General features: G+C 39.6%; 1 protein-coding gene across 1 annotated transcript; it reads left to right on the top strand.

Annotated features, from left to right (window-relative positions):
• Positions 1 to 1,157: 1,157 nt before the first annotated feature.
• Positions 1,158 to 16,364, top strand: sv2ba (synaptic vesicle glycoprotein 2Ba). The gene is made up of 12 exons (XM_078256410.1): positions 1,158 to 1,635; positions 6,074 to 6,254; positions 9,590 to 9,741; positions 10,161 to 10,294; positions 10,820 to 10,909; positions 12,484 to 12,597; positions 13,136 to 13,224; positions 13,504 to 13,668; positions 13,767 to 13,900; positions 14,174 to 14,374; positions 14,495 to 14,654; positions 16,181 to 16,364. Exons 1-12 carry the CDS (start codon positions 1,158 to 1,160, stop codon positions 16,362 to 16,364), a joined length of 2,082 nt encoding a protein of 693 aa, XP_078112536.1.
• The last annotated feature ends 6,781 nt before the right edge of the window (positions 16,365 to 23,145 follow it).

Genomic DNA, 23,145 nt, shown 5'->3' with positions numbered 1-23,145 from the left:
CAATTCTGCTCATTACTCCTGGCAGCAACACTGATCAATGCATATGTTTGAACACTGACTTTGGGATCTCAAAACTATACATCCAAGAGCAGCAAATATGTTTCTGTGCGTCAATCCAGACTCCATAATCCACTGTCAGCCACCTCGTGATGAAACAATAATGTGAGGCAACAAGAGTGAAATGAAAAACAATCTGCAGCCTTAATCTGGATTAAACTACTGTGCTCGTCATCCTGGCGCCAAACCAGTACAGACCAAACCAAATCAACCATCCACTTGTCAGTGTACTTGTATAACGAGTAATACCCATATAACAAGTAATATCCATATAACAAGTAATACCCATATAACAAGTAATACCTATATAACAAGTAATACCTATATAACAAGTAATACCTATATAACAAGTAATACCAATGTAACAAGTAATACCTATATAACACGTAATACCCATATAACAAGTATTACCTATATAACAAGTAATATCCATGTATGTATGTATATGCAGTCCTTTACAAGCAGTAATAAATAACAACATTAGATTAACAGGATAGGGAACTATAAAAGCTAGACGAAACAGTTGGCATAAACTGTGGGAGTTGAATATTTACTTATTATAAAAACAATAAAGAAATGCCTTGCCCTTCTACAATTGCATGAGATATTGTAGGCAAATCACACTTACATATTTTCTCTAGGTTTTCAAGGACTTTGTCAGAGAGAGTCAAAGGTCATGATGTACTCCCATAATATGAATGTTGTGAATCCCAGAGACTGTAATTGTGACTTGACTTGGCAGGTCACAAGCCGCCCCAAGGGGGACTGTTGCATACCAATGTCTCTGCTCTACAAGTGCATTTATCTTTGCTGTTCTGCTGACAGATAATATGTGATGTGTAGTGTGCATTGTGTTTTAGGTTCAGCATGCAGCACTGTGCAAATCAAGGAAGGTAATCGTCTATCAGTATAGCCGTTGAGGCCTTAAATTTGAGACCAGGACTCATCAGACGATTACGAAGAATACCTGCAGCAACACTGAGAGCAATTCACGGCTCCTTGGGAGGATTATGCCATTATAGCTGACAACTTGAGCTTCCTCAGAGTACGACGGCTACAAGGCAAAGTCAGTCCTGCTCCACTTATACCCAGCAGGAACCATGGATGACCCCTATCACAACAACCTGAACCAGCAGGTGACAGAAGGTGGAGAATACACCTACACCCAGGATGTAGGAGGTCAAGATGGCTACCCTTACCAGACGGACTACCCTCCACAGGACGAGGATGCTCGTAGCGATGCCACCGAGGGCGCAGATGATGATGAGCAGATGTATGAGGGGGAGTACCAAGGCATCCCCCACCCCGACGAGATCAAGGAGGCGCGACGGGCAGCTCGGTTGGAGGCCAGGAGGAAAGCCCGTCAGGCTGCCCAGCAGGAAGAGGAGGAGGAAAACCTGCCAGAGCAGTACGAGGCCATCATGGAGGACTGCGGCCATGGACGCTTCCAGTGGATTCTGTTCTTCGTGCTGGGCCTGGCACTAATGGCTGATGGAGTGGATGGCTTCGTGGTGGGCTTCGTCCTGCCCAGTGCTGAGAAGGACATGTGCATATCCAACTCTGACAAAGGACTGCTCGGTAAGTGACAGCACATGGATGGAAGGTGAAAACTGATTGCATGTGATGAAAACCTATATAAACCTGGTTTGTTTTTTCATTCAAAAATGAAATCACTAACCTGAAAAAAAAATGTTTTGCAACACTAACAAGAGAAAGGCTTTTATTTCAACCAACTTTGTTTCTGTGGATAGAATACTTTTTTTTAACAAGACTAAAGCCATGCTAGCAGCTTTCTGAGGCTGTACAGTAGGCTACTTGTAGGCACAGCAATGCTTTGAGCTAAATGCTAACATAAGCATGCTAACATGCTCCCAAGACAGTGCTAGCATGTTGATGTTTAACGAAGAGTATAGAAGTAACAAGAGGCGAAACTCAATAGAACATTGTGTTGTGTTCAGTCCAAGATGGTGGAGCTGCACTCTTTAGAACGTTCCATTGAAATCTGCAGCTCGGTCATGGGTGCATTTGTTGCAATGGAACATTCTATTGAGTGCAGCTCCGCCATCTTAGATTGAACACAACACAACGTTCTATTGAGTTACACCTCTTGTTACTTCAATACTTGTGTTTAACAGGTATAATGTGCCATGTAACCACCTCAGTTTAGCTTGTTAGCATGCTAACATTAGCTAATTAGAGCCAAACACCTAAAGATGGGGGAATGTCATTAGTTTTGCAGGCAGTAAATCAAAGTATTGGACAAATTCAAATGTTGACCTGACGGTAGCCTAAGAGGCAAAGTCAGAGGATCACCAGAGTTATTACAAGTCGCCAAGGGTTGGGAACATGAATATCTGAATCACAGTTCATAGTAATCCATCCAATAGTTTCACAAACATTTCATTCAATGCCACAAATTTCACCCTTATGGTGGTGCTACAGGAAACATTAGGGGATCACCAAATGTTGATAGAATTCATCCTCATTATACCAGGAATGTCTGTTCACCTCGTCACAGTTCTCCAAAACAGAGATACAGCTGTTTGGTAATGTACAAGACTAGCTAATAATAATGATCCGTCGAAGAGTTCCAATCTTTAACCCGACAGGAGGAACTCATCAGTGAAATGATCTGCTGTCGTGCTTGACTGAAACAAAATCCTGCATATGTTTGATGGCACATGGTTGTAGAACACTGCATCAAACAGAAATATTCCCCAGCCACTGGGACAAATTAAAAAAATAAAAGCTTGGAAAAAAGCTTGGCTCCTTTTAGGCAAATGCAAAAATTAACAACATAACCAACATTGTTTGCCCTAAGTATGGGTCCATTGTGAGCCACCAGATTGAGTCACCAGAGTGTGAGGCTTCAGGCTTGGCATGGGTACTACAAGCGTCTGGAAGTTGACTTGAGGGAAACCACACCACATGTTAATTGTTTAATTATGTTAAATACCAGACACAGAATTAAGCACTGGCCTTCAATATACTTTGAATGTCAAATATACTGTGTTTCTTTTATTTCAGTTGCCTGCTAGCTTCACTTGTTCCCAGACATTGTACCACAACAGAAAACACGGCAAAGAATTAGATTGAAATTTGTATGCAGCATAGACACAACTTACTGGAAATGTACCTTGAAAGCATCTGTTCCTCACTTTCTGTGCAGACAACCAAACTGCAAATTAAAGCCCCTCACCTTATTTCCCAGGCCTCATGAGTAGCCAGGCGATGTGGCAGATTGCACATTGCTCATTTTATCTTAACAACAGGCTCCTGGGATAAGGTATTGTGAGAGACTGATGAAGAACCCGTAGCTGATTGTATTCAGTGTGTGTTTCCAGGCTAATATGGAGCATGTTGCAGCAGTCAGAGAGCCTGGTGGCCTGCAGTGCCCAGTGCAGAGCTGTCAGACACGCTTCAGGCCTCTGACAGGCTGTGGTAGCAGGAGGAAGACCTAGCGAAAATGAAGTCACAGTGTCTGTTTGTGCAGAGTAGGAGGAGAGCACTGATCATTGGCTGAGAATATGAAGTAGAACTGCAGAATGATCCTTTTTGATTCATGCTCATGCTCTGTTCACCTGACTTACCGGAGCAGAAATGTATTTAATCTTAACCTAAGTCTTGGATAGCAGATAGACTCCCAAACCTTTTGTTAAAAAGAAGAGGATGATTGGTGCACTTACCCTAAATGGTTTTATTGTTTAATCTATAAAGTGAAAATACAAGAGGCCAATCGTGGGAGATACAATGCTGGAGAGAAAGTTGAGAACGTTCTGGCAGGTTTTAAATCTCAGGCTTGATGTAGTTGCAGAGATTTAACCAGTTATATCAAGGAAATTGCTAAACTTGCAATGCAGCTAGTGCATTTCTGGAATAAAACTGGAATTCCAATTAAAAAGGCCACGCATTACTTATGAGTTGGATTTATAATGCTTCCCTGCTGTTATTCAAGGGATTATCTAGAATATATTTGGTGCTTAGCATTAATTGACATCATATCAGTCAAACATGATGTCCAGTTTTTTCATGTCTTTTTCCCTTTGATCAACTTTGACTTTTTAGGTTTGTAGAGATTTTCTTTGTAAATTAAGGGCTGACAGCTTCACTGCTAATGCAGAGTGGGTAATATCTGACCATGCTAACGTAACCGACATCATTTGAGAAGTCTAATGTTATTGGCTTACAATTTTATTGTAATTTATTTATTGTATATGTACTGTATGTAAAATCTTTCAAAACAGACCTTTGATGAAGGGTCAGGTCAGATGTGTATCCCATTAAGTTACCTCCTTTACTCTTAAATCTAAACAAGTCGGATATTAGCAAACTAACTTTAGTTTTATCAATAGAAACTGTGCCTACGGTTGTAATGTCACAACTATATTACATAGGTAGAAAGTCATTCCGCAGCTGCAACGACTGCAAAGACTCCATGAGTGCAGATGTGGAAGACCTGGAAACGCTAACCAATCAGAACAGACTGGGCTTTTTCGGGAGGGGGGACTTAAAGAGACAGACCCTAAAATGGAATGTTTCACACAGAGGGTGAATACAGGTATATTCAGATGGACAGTATGAGAAGAAGATGTGTTTTTAGAACATTTAAGTGTGTAAACATGTTCTAGTACAAACCCAAAATACAAATATGAACCTGAAAATGAGCATGATATGGGACCTTTACTGTTATCAAGCCATTTTTAAAACCTAGTATCCTACGTGTTCATAAGAACTGTTTTTATATTCTGTAAAATTGTACCTTGTTGTTTGAGCATCAAAACTGAGCTAATGGCGCAAACATCAGTGCTGAGCTGATCTAGATGTGCTAATGGACTTACTGTGATTTCACTTTTAATACATCAAGAAAAAAAATTGTTCTTTCCCCTCCAGTGATTCAGTGTCTTCACTGTCCTCAAAGATACTTTAACAGCCACATAGAAGCTTGTTGTTGCAGAGGTTGATCCTGGGCCTCCACCTGAAAGACAGGCTGTCTAATCACAAGGCTACCCGGTTAACCTGTCTGTACCTACCTAAAGCATACACATTGCCTTAAGCAACAACTTGGCCAAGATATTAGGCATTATTGACATGTTAGCCTTGAGTCTTTGTCTTCCAGTGCCCTTAGCAGTCTCTTGTGGAATGAGCTAGGGATGTGCAGCTTGGCGTGTGGAGGGCCGGAGTATTTGGATAGTCTAGTAATCCACAGGGAAGGTGCACACTATGGCTCCACGTGCCGTTAAGCTGCTTAGTCCCACTGTAATTAGGGCTGTGTGTAGTAAAAACACAGAGCAGGCAGGAGGCATGGGTCTAAAGGTTTAAACGGCACAGTGAAGAGGATGGCTGAAGTTGTAGGTTTGAGACTTGACACAGACGGCAGTGGAGAGCGTATTACTCTCCCCAGAGACATAAAAAGGAAGTGCATGATCACTGTTATCTCCTTGGTGCAATAATGGGCAGCACAGTTGGTCACTGTTAAGAGCTGTTGCTTTACAACAAAAATAAATGGCAGAGTAGACCATCTGCCTAGTGCATGCTGGGATGGGCTCCAGGTCGCTGTAGAGTGGGAACCTGCAGAGAAAATTGAGTTTTGCATTGACAAAGCATGTAATCACAGTAACAAATTGTCCAATTTAAAAATATGGAAGGTATTGTGGAAGCGATGCACTCTTAGATGCCTCAAAATAATTTTGACCATTATTGTTAATAGTTACATTTCTGGCAATGCTATTATCAGTCTAGGTGTATTTTCTTGGTACGTCATTATTAATATCCGGAAGTACATGCATGTAAGGATGCATCACACTGAATTACTGTAAAGTGGAAAGTGTGCTGATTTCTCTATTCTTCAGTGCTCATACAAGGGTAAAGGGAGCCCCCTTGTGGAGATCAGGACTGTACATGTTGCTGTAGAGCCTACTCTGTGTGTGCATTATGGGAGTAAAACATGTAACTTGACCTATAAGTGTAAAGCTTAAATGCCTCCAAATTAGTTTTGTGCTTGTGTGTGTATTTGCAGGTCTGCTGGTGTATGTGTCCATGATGGTGGGGGCGTTGGTGTGGGGGGGTCTGTGTGATAAGATGGGGAGGAGGAAGTGTCTGATCTACGTCCTGACCATTGACCTGGTCTTCTCCTTCCTGTCCTGCTTCGCTCAGGGCTACGGCTTCTTCCTCTTCTTCAGGTTCTGCTCCGGCTTTGGGTGAGACTCATTTACATTCATGGTCACATTTACATTTGCAGCGTTTACTTGAACAAAAGACAACTCTGACGACTGGCTTTTTATAATGACTTACTTTTTCCATAATTAATCTTTTGAGTGAAAACAAGCGAGTCTACATCCCTATATTTGTATTTGACGACTTTTCTCCCAAAACAAGACACCTGACATTTACAGTTGAAACCAGATATTTACATACACTTCAGAAAAAAACACTAAAACTTTTATTTCTTTACTGTCATACATTAAATCAGAGTAAACTTTTTCTGTTTTAGATCAATATATTTTAACATATTTTTTGCATTTGTTAAATGTCAGAATCGAGCGAGGGAGAATTTGTATGTATTTTTTTTTAATCACTTTCATCAAAGTCAGAAGTATACATACACTTCCTTAGTATTTGGTAGAATTGCCCCAAAACTGTTTGACTTGGGCCAAACGTTTTGGGTATCCTTCCACAAGCTTTCTACAATAGTTTGCTGGAATGTTGGCCCACTCCTCTTGACAGAACTGGTGGAACTGGGTCAGGTTTGTAGGCCTTCTTGCTCGCACTCGCCTTTTCAGTGCCGCCCACAAATGTTCTATGGGATTGAGATCAGGGCTTTGTGATGGCCACTCCAATACCTTGACTTTGTTGTCCTTAAGCCACTTTGTAACTAATTTGGAGGTATGCTTGGTGTCATTGTCCATTTGGAAGACCCATTTGCGCCCAAGCTTTAACTTCCTGGCTGATTTCTTCAGATGTTGCTTCAATATATCCACAAAATGTTCTTTTCTCATGATGCCATCTATTTTGTGAAGTGCACCAGTCCCTTCTGCAGCAAAGCAGCCCCACAACATTATACTACCACCCCCCATACTTCACAGTTGGGATGGTGTTCTGAGGCTTCAAAGCTTCGCCCTTTTTCCTCCAAATATACCGTTTATCATTATGGCCGAACAGTTCAATTTTTGTTTCGTCAGACCACAGGACATGTCTCCAGAAATTAAGATTTTTGTCCCCATGTGCAGTTGCAAACTGTAGTCTGGCTTTTTTGTGGTGGTTTTGAAGTAATGGCTTTCTTCTCCCAGAGTAACCTTTTAGCTGATGGTGGTACAGGACTCATTTTACTGTGGATAATGACACTGTCTTACCAGTTTCAGCTAGCATCTTCACAAGGTCTTTTGCTGTTGTCCTGGGATTGATTCGCACATTTTGCACTAAAAAACGTTCCTCTCTGGGACTCAGAATCCGTCTCCTTCCTGAGCGGTATGATGGTTGTACATTCCCATGTTTTTTATACTTACGTATTATTGTCTGAACAGATGAACGTGGGACCTTCAAGCATCTGGAAATTGCACCTAAGGATGAGCCACACTTGTGGAGGTCCACAATTCTTTTCCTGATGTCTTGGTTGATTTCTCTTGATTTTCCCATGATGTCAAAGAAAGAGGCTCTGTGTTTGAGGTGTGCCTTTATATGCATCCACAGGCGTGCCATCAATTAACTCAAATGGAATCAATTAACCTATCAGAAGCTTCTTAAGCTCAGAAAGGAATCATCTGGAGTTTTCTTTTTGTTTAAAGACACAATCAACTTAATGTATGTATACTTCTGACTTTGATGAAAGTGATAAAAAAAAATACATAAAAATTGTCCCTCACTCGATTCTGACATTTAACAAATGCAAAAAATATGTTAAAATGTATTGATCTAAAACAGAAGAAGTTTACTCTGATTTAATGTATGACAGTAAAGAAATAAAAGTTTTTATGTGTTTTTTTCTGAAGTGTATGTAAATATCTGGTTTCAACTGTAAGAAAGAAGATTAGGTACCACTTCCATTAATAAACAAAAACTGTGAACCTTTAGGAGCAGGCTGAGGTAGAGAGACAGTATAATTCAAGAACACGAATTGATTCAATTGTTTATTATTTATATTATTATTATTATAACACATTTTTTAATTTGGGTGTTATTGCTGTTATTGCACCTTGGGATGAAGCTTTTGCAAATTGATTTTGCAACTTTTAAAGACACATTTCTTTTGATAATGATTGCTGCCTGAATGTACCCAGATCTGCAATTTTGATGTTTGAGCTTTTTGCTAAGCCAAAATCTACAAGGTCACCAGAATAAAACGTTCATCTGTCGCTGATTCACTGTGATAATGAGCCTCATGTTAGTCATTAGCTCTCACATCTGCTGAACAACTGGGCCTGTTTTGTTGTCTTCACAAAACACAAGGAGCAGCCAGACTTGAGAGAAACCCTCTAACATGCCAATAATTGTCTTGATGTTAAACATACTGCAGTGGTATTGCTACAGTTCATGTAATGTGATGTATATATTTTGTTTGTTTTTTTAAAGTATTTTTAAACTAATTTAAATAGGGAAATGTCACTGAATTCATGTACAAGAGCAAATACAAGTATTTTATTTTATTTTGTGTATGATTTTGGTCCAGGAGCTCTCTGCACAATATCTCATACATATGATATGAAATGTAAAAAAGAAAAAGCCAACGATCTAAGTCCCTGACCAACACCAGCGCTGAAACTTCCCTATCAGTAGGCTGCAGCAATAAAACATTCCATCTCATGATAATAACAATTTCTAAGTCAATTTCTTCCATATATTTAAACATATCCTCTAGCCTATATTAACGTTCAGTCCTGGCATCACACTGAATACTAATTACATTGATAGACTTATTGTCACATTTAAAAAGTGAGGATGTGTAAACCTGACAATAAAGGTGTGTGCATACATTCAGAAAAAAACAGGACATTTGCAACATAAAATGTTGTTGTATATTTACATTTATGTCATAAACCCTTTATGTTTGGTTATTATTAGTTTTAAAGAGTTTACCCAAATTACAAAATAAGACGCGCTTACAGTTTTCATAGGAACTATTTCTTCAGTAGATCCAATGAAAAGTGTTCATAGCCACATCCAAGGACATTGTGTCTAAAGACACATTGCTGCTGAGTCTTTTAAATGTAATATTTACTGTTTTGTGCACTAAAAATGTAATTCCACGCACCTCCCACATGTTGAGGTGGAGGTAGAGAAATATTTCTCTAAATTTGGACAAATAAGACCAAAAGTATCTACATTGCTAGATATCAGTAGTAAGTGCGACCATGTGTTTTTGCATAATTTGGTGCAACCAACCTTTTAAAACCTTTTACAATCCTACATCACTAACATTTATCAATAGTTAACATGTCAAATACCAGATATCACAGCAAATGACCCTCTAAATGAGAATGATGAGACAAAATAAAAGTGTTTATTTATTTTCTAAGATGTCTTGCGATTCCTCCCCCAGAATTGGCGGCTCCATCCCGATAGTGTACACGTACTTCACGGAGTTCCTTCAGATGGATAAACGTGGAGAACATCTGAGCTGGCTCTGCATGTTCTGGATGCTGGGAGGCCTGTACGCCTCCTTCACCGCCTGGGGAATCATCCCTCACTATGGTAACACACACACACCAGCTGACTCACATAACCAGACACACACATGTAGTCGACTCACATGAAGGCACACAAACATTCAACCATACTGTACATCAACCCAGAAGACAGATATACTATTTTAATTCAGGTTCATGTTGCGCTTGCCAATGTGCCTCATCTTGAGAATATTCCCCAGCGATTAAATATGAATAATAAATAAATGTAAGTAAAACTTTGCCACCATCACAAATTGAAAAATAATTCAGTGGGAGTCCAAAACGAACCCACTGTTGCCACAACCTTTTAATCAATGCAATGTTTTAAATGCAAATAACTTGTGCAAAAGTACAGCATTACAGTGATTTGGACATTAAAATGTGAGAGAAAAAAAAGGCTTTGTGAAATATTAACATGCTCTTTATTGGACGTTTTTTTTCCAGGCTGGGGTTTCGCCATTGGTACAGAGTTCCAGATCCACAGTTGGAGAATATTCATTCTGGTGTGTCTCTTCCCTGCACTGGCTGCGCTTGTCGGAGTTATCTTCATGCCAGAGAGCCCTCGTTTCCTCCTGGAGGTCAGATCCCATGTCGCCAGATTAAAACATGCAAGATTATTGTCCGCAAAACATGAAAACACATGTATCTGTACTGCTAATACGCTCCCTATTCTTATATTCATTGTGTCAGTGCACAGTGTTAAACTGACATCAACTAAAAAATGTTGAGTCATCGTCAGCCACCACAGCAACATCCCACTGCTGTGCAAAGGTAGCGAAAGGCTGCTAAGGCGCCACCAGTTCAACACCCACCCCTGTTTCTCATCCAGGACAGTGTCAGACCTTTAACCACATGTGGTATTGTATTTATATGTTACAGCAGGGCTGCTCCAACATGTTAATATGACACCCCCCCAAATTATCACACAATTTCCCCATCTGATAAGAGGCAGACCCCATGGGAACATTGTTACTCAAGTGCATCTGGCTACAGTGTCTGTGGGAAATAAACGCGCCATAAACCCTGAGAGGTTTCACAGAACCCTCTTAAAATGGGTTATGTGGACATTCATAGATAAGTTTGTATGTCTGTGTTTTCTTCAGAGTGCCCGGCATGATGAGGCGTGGATGGTCCTGCGACGAGTTCATGACACCAACTGGAAGGCCAAGGGGGAGCCAGAGAGAGTCTTCACTGTGAGCCTTTATTTACAACACTGCTGTTTTGCCCAATCACTCACCAAACTTATCAAATTTAGCGCTATTGTGCTTTTTTGGATTTTTCCCGTCTTTAAGTGTGTAATATAGTTTTTTGTAGTACAAAAAACACATCTCACTCCAAATAAAGCTTTCTCTCCCACAGACAGCACTTTTCCTCAACTGCTCACCCACATTCCTGTTTGAAATTCCTCAATTAGTGATGTAATTGATTGAGAAAGCCAGCCCAGTTATTCAAATGGTGGTGCTGCCTGAGAAAGCATAACCCACCAAGTGGCTTGTTCGAATTTGGTTGAAAATCACATCAAAGTGGGCCAGCTGAGACCAGGCGGTACGGATCGGGTACTGACATAGGCTCGTTGGAGATGAGCCAGGTCTGTGCAGAATCGATCACCACTAGTGTTTCAGGAGGAGGCACTGCAGCAATGGGCAGTATGAGAAACATAATATGTTTTTTCAACCTATTCTAGGAGACCCCAAACGTACAAATATGTTGCTTGAAGGGATTATAATAGGGGCTATTTAACAAAATAAATGTACATCTGAACAGCTGTCACAAATAACATAATTGCAACGTTCCATTCAGCCGTACCCCATGACAGTGGGGTGGGAGGAGTCGTCCATCATGGAGGATAATTTAGCCACTAACCTCCTGTCTCCCACCACCTCCACGGCGTCAAGGGGGCAACCAAGATCAGAGCTGGCCTTCTTAATCAATGAAATGGAGTGTAGCCATCATTAATGGCATTGGTTACACATTCACACCAGTACCTAGTAAATGCTAGGTATTATTTGATTATTTTATATTGGCATTATTTCACAGTCAACATCTGTCTGTGCTGTTAGTCACAGTACGGTCCATGAATGACACGTATAATAATTGTCACAAATAGCACATTTGACATGCTTTATAATGTTGTGTGTATATGGTATGGAGGGAAGCCATGGTGAAAGCTATTTAATTGGACTGAACAGGTGGAACTCATCAAGCCAGATGAGCACAGTTGTGAATAATTAAAAAAAGATTGATGGCTGAATTCCACTTGGCTGCTTCAGTTTTAGGTTGTGGTATTGTGCATGTTGTTTCACTGTCACACTGTCATGGCTTACTGGGGCACTGGAATATAACAAAGCCATCATTAATGTTATTAGTAACACCTGTGCTTTTCTTGCTATGTGTCTCCTGTGAAAAGGGCCTTAGCAAGGTGAAAAAACATAATATATATGTTATATATATATAGTTGATATACATTAAAGAACAAAAGGAAATAAACAAGATAAATACAGTATACTGAAATGAAATGATATACAAAAGACTGGCAATAAGCTCCATTTCTCGTGTATTATTAGATGGGTTGACGCGCTCTACATGTTTATATATCAGTGCAATTGCTGCACAGCCAATACGTATTTTTCATTCCTATAGATATCATTTTTCATGTTTTCATTCAATTTAAAGTCTTTAAATTAAATAATCTGTTCTGACTTTCTATTGAACCACAACCATGAAATTAAGATGAAGTTATTGTCCAAACTCCTCTCTCTTTGTGAAGGCAACCAACATTAAGACACCACAAACTCAGGAGGACGAGTTCATAGAGATCCAGAGTGACACGGGAACTGCCTTCCAGCGCTGGACCGTCAGACACATGACCATGCTGCAACAGGTCTGCAGATCACTCCTACACTACACTCAAATAGAACACAATACGTACAATACAGAATTACCTTTGCATTTGTCTTACGGAATGTGTTTTCATCCCCTTTTACCTGCATGCCTTGTATATCTATCTAATAAAGTCTTGATTTTAACAACAACTTAACAGAGACATATATTTATTTATATATATATATATATATATGATAGAGCAATAACGTTTTTGGCCAATAACTGTTAGACTGTCTTCTTCTAATGTTATGATTAGCTGGATATAAATCTAGTATGAAAAGCTTTGGGCCTTGAGCTGTTTGTATGGCTAATATATCCTAGATTTATTCTCTCTATAAAATATAAAAAAAAAAAAAATGTATTTGAGTACACTGCCAGACGTTTTTTTAATACATATATCACTATTGTATTTATTGAGCTTTTTTGGGTTATATATAGTATAAGTATAAAATCTTAATTGTCTGTCTGTCTCTCTGCCTGTCTGTCTCTTTGTCTCTCTGTCTGTCTGTCTGTCTGTCTGTCTGTCCCTCTTTCAGGTGATGGCAAACATCATGTCACTATCAGCCCCAGAGCTCAGACTGCAAGGCCTCTTCCTGGTTATTGTCTGGTTCTGCTTGGCCTTCAGGTAACAAATATATGTAGTATGTACACCCACATTAATATTTGAGGCAAAAACACCCGAGTAGAATGCACTTATATCCCTACTGGTAGATTTACTCAAATTATGCATTTTTAGAATATTTTTGATATTCGTAAACTTCTCCAAGGCAGAGCTGTAGAAAGAATGTCACTGCTAATTTTTAAGGTTTAATCACAAAAAAATCCTCACTTACCCCTGTGGTACTATCTATGCAGATCGTTTTGTTGTTGTAAGCTCAGGTTTGTATGTTTCTCTGGGTATCAGCTACCACGGGCTGGGAGTGTGGTTTCCTGATATGATCAAATACATGCAGTATGAGGAGTACGAGTCCAAAGTGAAAGTGTTCCACCGGGAACGGGTCGAACATTTCCACTTCAACTTCTCTCTGGTCAACCAGATCCACCGCGAGGGAGAGTACATCCATGACAAGTAAGTTTCCTCAACACTGTCCCATTAGATTTGGGTTATGCTCTTTAAGTTCACAATTTGTTTCTACTGCATAATAACATTTATTTCCTTTCATTTAGGTTTGCAAACATTGAGATTAAGTCTGTGAAGTTTGAGGATTCTCTGTTTGAAAACTGCTACTTTGAGGATGTCAGGTCAACCAGCACCTTCTTTGAGAATTGCACCATCAAAAACACTGTCTTCTATAACACAGGTATCATACAAAAGTAGTAATAAATGATTCTAATGAATATGTTATCACTTTTTTTACACTGCTGGCTCCTTAAAGTTTAGTGCTAAAAAAAACTCAACTCAGCTAATTAGTGGTATATTAAAACATTAAGGCTGGCCTAAAACAGTAATCTTGTGTTAAAGCATTAACACTTTGCAATATGTTTATCCTCCAGCACCAAGAGGAGAAAACTTCTGTTTACAGCCTCATATAAAATATAACGCAAACCCTTTTACATCCCTCTGTTCTCTCCAGACCTCTGGCAGGAAAAGTTCAAAGACTGTCGGATGGAGAACACCACCTTCCTCCACCCAAAAAAAGGCTGCCATCTGAACTTCGAGGTGGAGAACGACATCGTCATCTACATGGTCAGCTTCCTGGGCAGTTTGGCTGTGTTGCCTGGCAACATCATCTCAGCATTGTTCATGGACAAGATAGGCCGAATCAGAATAATAGGTGACAGAAATTTACAGAAAGTGTAACTACTAGTAGTACAGTAACCGTGGACAGATGGGCTTTTTAATGTCGTTTCTGCCAAACCTGTTTCAGTATGTCATTATCCATCTGTCTTTTTAGGTGGTTCTATGTTGGTGTCGTCTGCCTGTACTTTTCTGTTGCTGCTAAGTTTCAGTCAAGGAGCTGTAATATGTTGGCAGTGTCTCTTCTATGGCAGCAGTGTGGCGGCCTGGAACGGATTACAGGTCATTTCTGTGGAACTCTACCCCTCCTCTAAAAGGTACAGTCCACCTCTATCTTACTGGTAACAAGCTTTGAATTTCTCCACATGGTGAAGTGGTGTGGATGGGGCTTTAGTAACTTTTGTATGAAATTGAAGACCTATTGTTTGAAAAGTGACTTTGTGTTGATTTGTAAAATCTGCTTCTTTTATCTTTGTAAACTGCATATGTGAAAGAGAAAGCATGGCAAGCAGAGCAACAGTAACGAACTCTGTTAAAAGCTACATGCTGATTTAACCTCTGCCCTAAAATGTATGGTCTAACTGTTGCACCACAAGGTACCGGGCACTTCTGCCTCCCAGCTAAGAATTTAAACAAAAATCTAATTTAACTGGACAAAGACAATAAGTCATCTGATAGGATGACGTAATTCTTAATTGCCCACAACACTTAAAGTGTTCATATTATGCTTTTTGCCTTTTTCCCTTACCTTTATTGTGTTATATATCTATTTTGTGTACGTTATAGGTTTACAAAGTGAAAAAGCCCAAAGTCCCCCCCCAAAGGGACTTACCATCTCCAACAGAAAACACTGTTCACAAACTGCTCCAAACAGCTCTATTGTAGTCCAGCCTTTACTTCAGAGACAAACATGGTCACTTTGGAACACACGTTATAATGCTTGCCTAGCTGCTAGCATGGCACGCCCTCATACTCTGCTTCTGACTGGCTAGTAGTCCTTACCTAGGTACTGTCAGGGCACGCCCTCATACTCTGCTTCTGACTGGCTAGTAGTCCTTACCTAGGGTACTGTCAGGACACGCCCTCATACTCTGCTTCTGACTGGCTAGTAGTCCCTTACCTAGGTACTGTCAGGGCACGCCCTCATACTCTGCTTCTGACTGGCTAGTAGTCCTTACCAAGGTACTGTCAGGGCACGCCCTCATACTCTGCTTCTGACTGGCTAGTAGTCCTTACCTAGGTACTGTCAGGGCACGCCCTCATACTCTGCTTCTGACTGGCTAGTAGTCCTTACCTAGGTACTGTCAGGGCCCTCATACTCTGCTTCTGACTGGCTAGTAGTCCTTACCTAGATACTGTCAGGGCCCTCATACTCTGCTTCTGACTGGCTAGTAGTCCTTACCTAGGTACTGTCAGGGCACACCCTCATACTCTGCTTCTGACTGGCTAGTAGTCCTTACCTAGGTACTGTCAGGGCACGCCCTACTACCCCCTAGCTACTGAGCATGTGCGACTCCCAACAAAGATGTTACAGCAGTGAGATGTCTCACTCTGTAGCTAAAACAGAGAGCTCAACACACAGGGTGAAAAGAGGAGCTGCAGCATTGTGCAGTACAACAAAAATATGTTTTTTTATAATTAAACCATGTAAACCTATTCTGATATAACCTCTAAATACAATTATGAACCTGAAAATGAACATAATATTAGCCCTTTAATATGTTTTCATTCATGAGTCAGATAGCAAGTCACTCTCACCAAGAAAACAATGACTTGCACTGTCAAAAACATATTAAATCATCAGTCAGTCATGTAATCTTTCTCCGTCTTTGTGACTCTGCAGAGGGACAGCGTTCGGTATCCTGAATGGGATCTGTAAGTTTGCTGCCATACTTGCCAGCTCCATTTTTGCAGCCTTTATCGGCATCACTAAGATCATCCCCATCTTCCTGGCCTTCGCCGCCCTCGTCTGCGGAGGTCTGGTAGCTCTCAAGCTGCCTGAAACCCGGGAGAAGATCCTCACTTGAAAAGCCAAACTCCTGCAGCCTCCAGGCCTCAACCACTGTTTATCTATGGGGAAAAGCTTTTTGGAAGTGTATCAGTTTAAACTGAATTGGAAAGACAAGTAAGAAAGACCATGCTGTGCTAGCTGTGTTATTATGAGTTATGATTAAACATTTTTGAAATCCTGTCTGGTTGCCTATGTAAACCTGGGGTTGCTTTCTTATTCCCTGTGTAAGCTCCTCAGGCTGCCCAGCATTTCTGTCATATCATATAAAACTAGTGTTTGTCATTTCCTTTGTATCATTTAATGCTCATCCTTTACTCACACACACATACATACACACACACACACACACACACACACACACACACACACACACACACACACACACACACACACACACACACACATACAGTGTAGAGACATTTGTTTTGTTTGAGATTTGTGTAAAAGAAAAAAAATATGAGATGAAAATATGTCTGTAAGTGAAAGGTGATGTAGTTCATGTTACCATGTTGTGCTTTGATTTCATTCCCTGTTGGAAAAAAAGGAAAGAGAGAGGACTTATAGCAGTTGACTATAATCAACTTGAATTGGATTTGAATGCTGTTGTATTCCATCGTGGCTCAGCAGCAATATTACTGCTGGTGTTATTATTCAGAGAAAACACATCTTTCGTTCCCCCGATCTTTATTTATTCTGCACTGTGCTGTGGTGTATATAGTATTCTTTAGTTCACGTTGTTGCTTTGTTTGATCTCTCTAGACATAACCCTGGATTGACCATTTTATTAAATGTAGGATTGTTTTTACTTTTTTTTTTTAATCCTCTCCTGTTCATTTCTCCCAGCTGATTCAAATCCAACCTAAACAGCCAACTGGATTCGCCTCCTGTTTGCCGTCTTGTCCTCGACTGGGACGTTGTGTCTGTTATGTGTTCTATAGCTGGTGATAACGTAGAATCAGAGTCTAATATGTCACATCTTGCCATGACAATGTGTAAGGAATTGTTCTGTTTGTTAATTCATTTTTTTCTAAATAAGAGAATGATACAAAACTGTGAGATTAGATGTTTTGATATGATGCTCTCATTTTGATGTTCTGATGAAGAACAGTTTTACAGAATCTGCTGCATTTCTGACAACGTGTCAAGATTTCTAAGGAGCATGTTAGTTTTTTTTGGCATGACTGAGCTGCGTGTGTGTGTGTGTGTGTGTGTGTGCGTGCGCGCCCGTGTGGTTGTTATCCACGTCTGTGAATTTACACAATAGTCTGACTACCAATACTATATTTGTTGTTGTACATACTGTAGACCTGTGTATATTAGCTGTAAAATAGTAGCTCCATCATGACTTGAATAAAGCTGAGGGCTTATGATCCCGTTTCCTGGTTAATAATTGATGCAGAATGTGGAATAAACATATATAACAAGTTATAAACTCGAATGATAGCGTTTCAAATCAGACTTTAAGAAATACTGAAATATTTTGGGAAATACATGAGAAGATCGATACCCAACTCACATATGTGCGCAATAGAGCTAGGACCAGCAGCCCATTAGCTTAGCTTAAAGATTGGAATAAACAGCTAGCCTGGGACATTAAAAACGTTGAGAAATAACAGAAAGAACTGGAGTTGGTAAGTTCTGAATTTAGTCAGAGATGAACACAAAAAGACAGAAAAATACACTTCCACAGACACGGTCTGTGCGTCTGTTGCTAGCTAGCTTAGAGCTAACTCTGTACATGTGGTACATTGGTCGAATCTCACTAACTAACACATTATATCTCATTGTATTATTTGTGCCAAAACTGTAGCGCAAAAATGACAGGGGGTTATGTGCCAGGCTGTTTCTCAGCAATGTAATTTTTTGGACAGAGAAGGCTGTGAACCCTGTTGGCTGCTAGCTGCAGTTTTATTTTTACCGTAACCTTGGCACGAAAGTAAATAAACGCATTTCCCAAAATGTTGAACCTTTTGATGTAACCTGATTCCTTTAAATACGTCTGATGTATGAAATAAAATCACAAAGGATGTCAATATAAATTGTAACTGTGTTCCTCATAAGCTGTAAAATGTGAAAACATTTGAAACATTTTCATTTTAATTTCTTAACAGATGGAAAACATGCTTATTAAGGAAAGTACACCGGGGATTTACAATTAAAAAGTACAAGTAAGTAATTGTGGGATGTTTTAAAATATGTTGCGTTAGTGGACAGAGTGTACTAGCACTGTCTGCAAGTCTGTGGCTTTGCTAATGCAGACAGGGGAACCTTGAGTTGTTTTTTTAAATGGAAGTGTATTTAACCTGTAATCATTTTTCAAGACAAATCTGAATATTTTGCTCATTCATTACTTTTGCTCTGAAACAGTCTCAACGTCAGATTGATTTCTAGAAACAAGGTATATTTCAGGCCTGATAGCAGTACGTGTAAGCTGAACATAACTGTTCCCATGTCGGTGGCAGCTGTGTGGGGTAGGGGGGGGGTAAGCGAGGAGGACTTGTAAAAACATGGCAGCACACAAGTGTGAGCAAGTGCCGGTAGTAGGAGGATGTGTTTACCCTGGCAGAGGTGTGAAAAACACTCTGCTGATCTGTCCACCAGGTTTATCTGGATGTCAAACTAGAGGGCAGCAAACAGAAGACACACTGTAACTAATGATTTCATATTATTTGATTTGACTTCAGCTTGAGATTTTGCTGATTAACATAACTTAGATTTAGGTTTCTACCATTCTAGAAGGGCTGGAAAAATAGAATATTATCAACATTTCTAACCAAGTCAACTCTCAGTTCCTGCTCCCTACTTCCTGTTTCAACAATGTAATGTATTTCAATTAATTGTGTTCAGTTGTTCTGTTGAATTTAGTTATGTTCTGCGAATGTCACTCTCTTACAATTAGAGGAAATTTACTGTCCACCTCTGGCTGACCTCTCCAGTTCCAGCTATGTTTCACACCTAGGGTGCAGAATGTATCCCCCTCAACTGCCACCTCACTCACTGACATGCATACACACACACACACACACACACACACACACACACACACACACACACACACACACACACACACAAGTTAGAATAATTTAGTAATGTAGTAAGTCTTGTTGTCTTTCTATTGATGTGACTTCATATCGCTGAAGAGTAAACTTCCATGATGCCTCATCTTTGTTCACCTGTACAGTGGAGTGGTGAACTAACTGTTGTGTGCACACATAAATGGGTGACAAATGAAAGGCAACATCAACATATAATGTCTTAAATGCTCCTTGGCAAAGATTCAACATGTTTCTGGAACTCCACTGGAGAGATGAAACATCATTATTGTAAAGCTATTCCCTCATTTAGTGTTTTTATGATGGTGGTGGAGAGCGCTGTCTAACTTGCTGCTCCACAATCTGTCATAGATGCTCAATTGGGTTGAGATCTGGGAACCGTGAAGGCCATTGCATTTGATGCGGAACATTTTCATACATAACCCTCTGTGGAAAAACTGGAACCATCTTGTGGTGTTGAAGTCTGACTGCCGCATTGAACAAAGCAGCATGTTCCAACAGGTTATTTCTCTGTACTGTGATTATGATCTTTTTGTCTTTACTTTATCATTGTTTATCAATGGCAACGCCAACCAAATGTCCCTACAGAAATTATTGACATTATGTCTAATTTAATTCCAAGAAGACGGCGCACACTGGAGGTCGTGGTAGGCTTGATGGAGTCAGGAGGCCCAGACAGGTGGCAAGCAGCCCAGCCTCAGAGCCTGCAGTGGGTGTTCATCCACCCAGAGGTGCCAAACTCCCAGCCAGGCTCCCACAGCCTCACCTTGGTCAGGGTGACTGGCAGGGTCGCACTGCGGGTTCAACCCCAGTTCACCCTGCCCTCAGCCTGACACAGCACACATCTCACAACTGGTTTGTTTAGGGTGTCGTATATTTGATCTCAAGTTGATTCAGTCATATTATACACCTCACCAACTCTTACTATACAACCTATTTTGTATTCTTTAGGCTCCCTGGAGCTGGCAGGCCTTCAGTGTTCTGATCAAATGGGCTTCAAGCTGGAGGACACCCTCTCTAAAAACCACACAAGCATTTTGGACAGTTTTGTGTTTCATTTTTTTGTTTCACTAGTATTTTATAAAAGTGGCTGCATATAATCAGACAGGATGGGGGAAACACATTAACACACACTGACTCAGCATTCACCCAGATATTTTGATATTCTAAAGAATTGTACACTTGAGCATGTGGTCATATTACTTGAATATTTTTTCTTTAAAATTAAAAATATCCCATCTCTAAAGGTGTTCTAATTTGACAAACCAAAAGTTCCATTCTGGCGATATGAATCTAATCATATATCACAATATTTTTTACCGAATACAGCGATGTCGATATTGTAGCGATATTGTAGGGTTGACTATTGGTGCTTTCCCAAAATATTAACACAATGAGAGTTTTGATAAATAATCACCAATAATGTGGATATAATGACTAAGTGGGTAAAGGCAAATAATAGAACAGCTAGTAAATCAGAAAAAAAAGTTCAGAAAATTACATGACTACTGTAATGTAGCCTTTAAAACCAGGAAAAGACAACACTTATGTCAAAATTTAAGACCTAGCCTTATATATCGACGTGGATATAATATCAATATATTGCCCAGCCCTAATACTGTTCATGTCAAAGTATCATAATGTGCCTTACCATACCGTGCTGTAAAGCAACAAAAGGTGGTATTACTGAAAGTTAAATCACTATTTCTGTATCCAAATGCATCACTCTTCCTAAAGAGATCTGATGTTGAAAAAGGAAACGTGGAGAAACACAGAAGAAAGAGGGGAGCAATGGGCACAGAGAGAGGTAAGCAGCAGTGTATTTCCCAGCATTCCCGGTTCTCACAGCTGAGGTGTGAAGTGACGCCTCCAGGCTCATCAGTTCTCATCAGCGTGAAACCATCACACCTCTGCTTTAACTTGATAACATAGGTCATTATGCGTCATTAAATGTGTTTATATTTACATTTTAGCCATTTAAGACATAGGTTCCTATCCAGAAGCACATACAACACACACACACACACACACACACACACACACACACACACACACACACACACACACACACACACACACACACATATACTGTAGTAGCAGCAGCAGTAGTAGAGGAGGCTTCACTTCCAAGCTCAAGATAAAGAAAGTGAAGGCTCACAGTCTGACTTGCTGTGACTATAAAATGATCATGTTGGTGAGAAGTGGTGAGCTATAAAGAGGAGAAGGGCAGAGCACACTGATGTCAGGTTCAAGGTTGGAGTGAGGTGAGGAGGACGAAGCGATAGAAAGGAGTTTCAACCTATAACGAGGACAGGATTATCTCTGCTCACATAATGATGACACATATCCTGACTCCTGGCACACTGACAGAATGATACACTGTACATTTTAACACCAGCTATTTCAGAGCTTTGCTTTGCCTGTTTATGCATGTCCCAATATGCAAGAATCTAAGAATCATTGAGGATGTTTTCTTAGATACAGAGCACACGGTCTGCACTGGGCCCAGAATTCAGTAGAATCATATCAAATATATACATATATATATATATATATGTATATATATATATATATATATATATATGTATATATGTATATATGTATATATATGTATATATATATATGTATATATATGTATATATATATATATATATATAATGTATATATATGTATATATATATATATATATATATATATACATATATATATGTATATATACATATATATATATAATAATATATATATATATATATATATATATATATATATATACATATATATGTATATATATATATATAAAATACAGCTGTGTGGACCCCAGGAAAATCAGCCGTTGCTTCGGCTAATGGGATCCTGATAAATGAAATAAAATAGACACTGACACTATAACAGCGCTGTGTTGGTAGCACAGATCCATTGCTATTGATCTCTCTCTTGAGATACAAATTGTCAAAGATAACTCAGAGAGAGATACTACATATCTACAGTAGTTTTGAATATAATTGTTAACAGACTATTTTTGTAATGGTAATTTTATGGATTTTACCTTTTTCTATCATAGCCTGTACAGTACTATAATACTATGGCACAGTTACTTACCCACAGGTGAACATATTTACTGTCTGTCTTTTAAGATTAATTGTAAATTATCAATGGTGGAAGAAATAGTTAAAAATTGACTAGCATTTTTGTTTTGTTATTAAGTTTAAAATTGTGCATTGTCCTTATATAAATAAATGCATGAATACATTAATACTGAGACTCTTTACTGACGTACCAAAGACAAATGTAAAAATACTCAGGTACAAAGTAAAGGTCCTGCATTCAAAATGATAAAAGTTCAAAATGTGCTCATTAAAGATAGTCAATAACATCTATCCAGGTATAATACAATCAACGTTTTATATTTTCAGTGCATGTCTTTTTCACACTTCTATTATTTTGTCCAGTTCGCTGAATAGTGTTAAAACATGTGCAAAATGCATCTGGGTTGCTGCAGGGACAAAAACACAAAAAGCATAAACTGTTTATTGTTTTGAGAAGGAGTCAAAATTCACACGTCCACTCCTGTAGCTGAATTTTCCCAGACACAGAGGAGAGGGAGAGGTCCTGAGACAAGGGTCCCAGTGAGGGAGTATGTGTGTGTGGGTGTGTGTGTGTGTGTGTGTGTTCAGGGGCAGTGGCCTCTGCTTTAGACAGTGACGGTATGTGAGAATCTGCAGAGGTGTCACTTCACACCTCTGT

This window comes from Sander vitreus, chromosome 1 (assembly GCF_031162955.1).
Source record: "Sander vitreus isolate 19-12246 chromosome 1, sanVit1, whole genome shotgun sequence".
NCBI lineage: Eukaryota > Metazoa > Chordata > Actinopteri > Perciformes > Percidae > Sander > Sander vitreus.
The sequence above is the reverse complement of the archived record's forward strand: the minus strand, read 5'-3'. Positions and strand labels throughout refer to the sequence as shown.

Excerpts from the sequence above, each read along its gene's own strand:
- sv2ba (XM_078256410.1), top strand. The coding sequence starts at position 1,158 with ATGGATGACCCCTATCACAACAACCTGAACCAGCAGGTGACAGAAGGT. Across the intron at positions 9,742-10,160 it reads GGGAATCATCCCTCACTATG|GCTGGGGTTTCGCCATTGGT; the intron begins GTAACACACACA and ends TTTTTTTTCCAG. Across the intron at positions 14,655-16,180 it reads CTCTACCCCTCCTCTAAAAG|AGGGACAGCGTTCGGTATCC; the intron begins GTACAGTCCACC and ends GTGACTCTGCAG.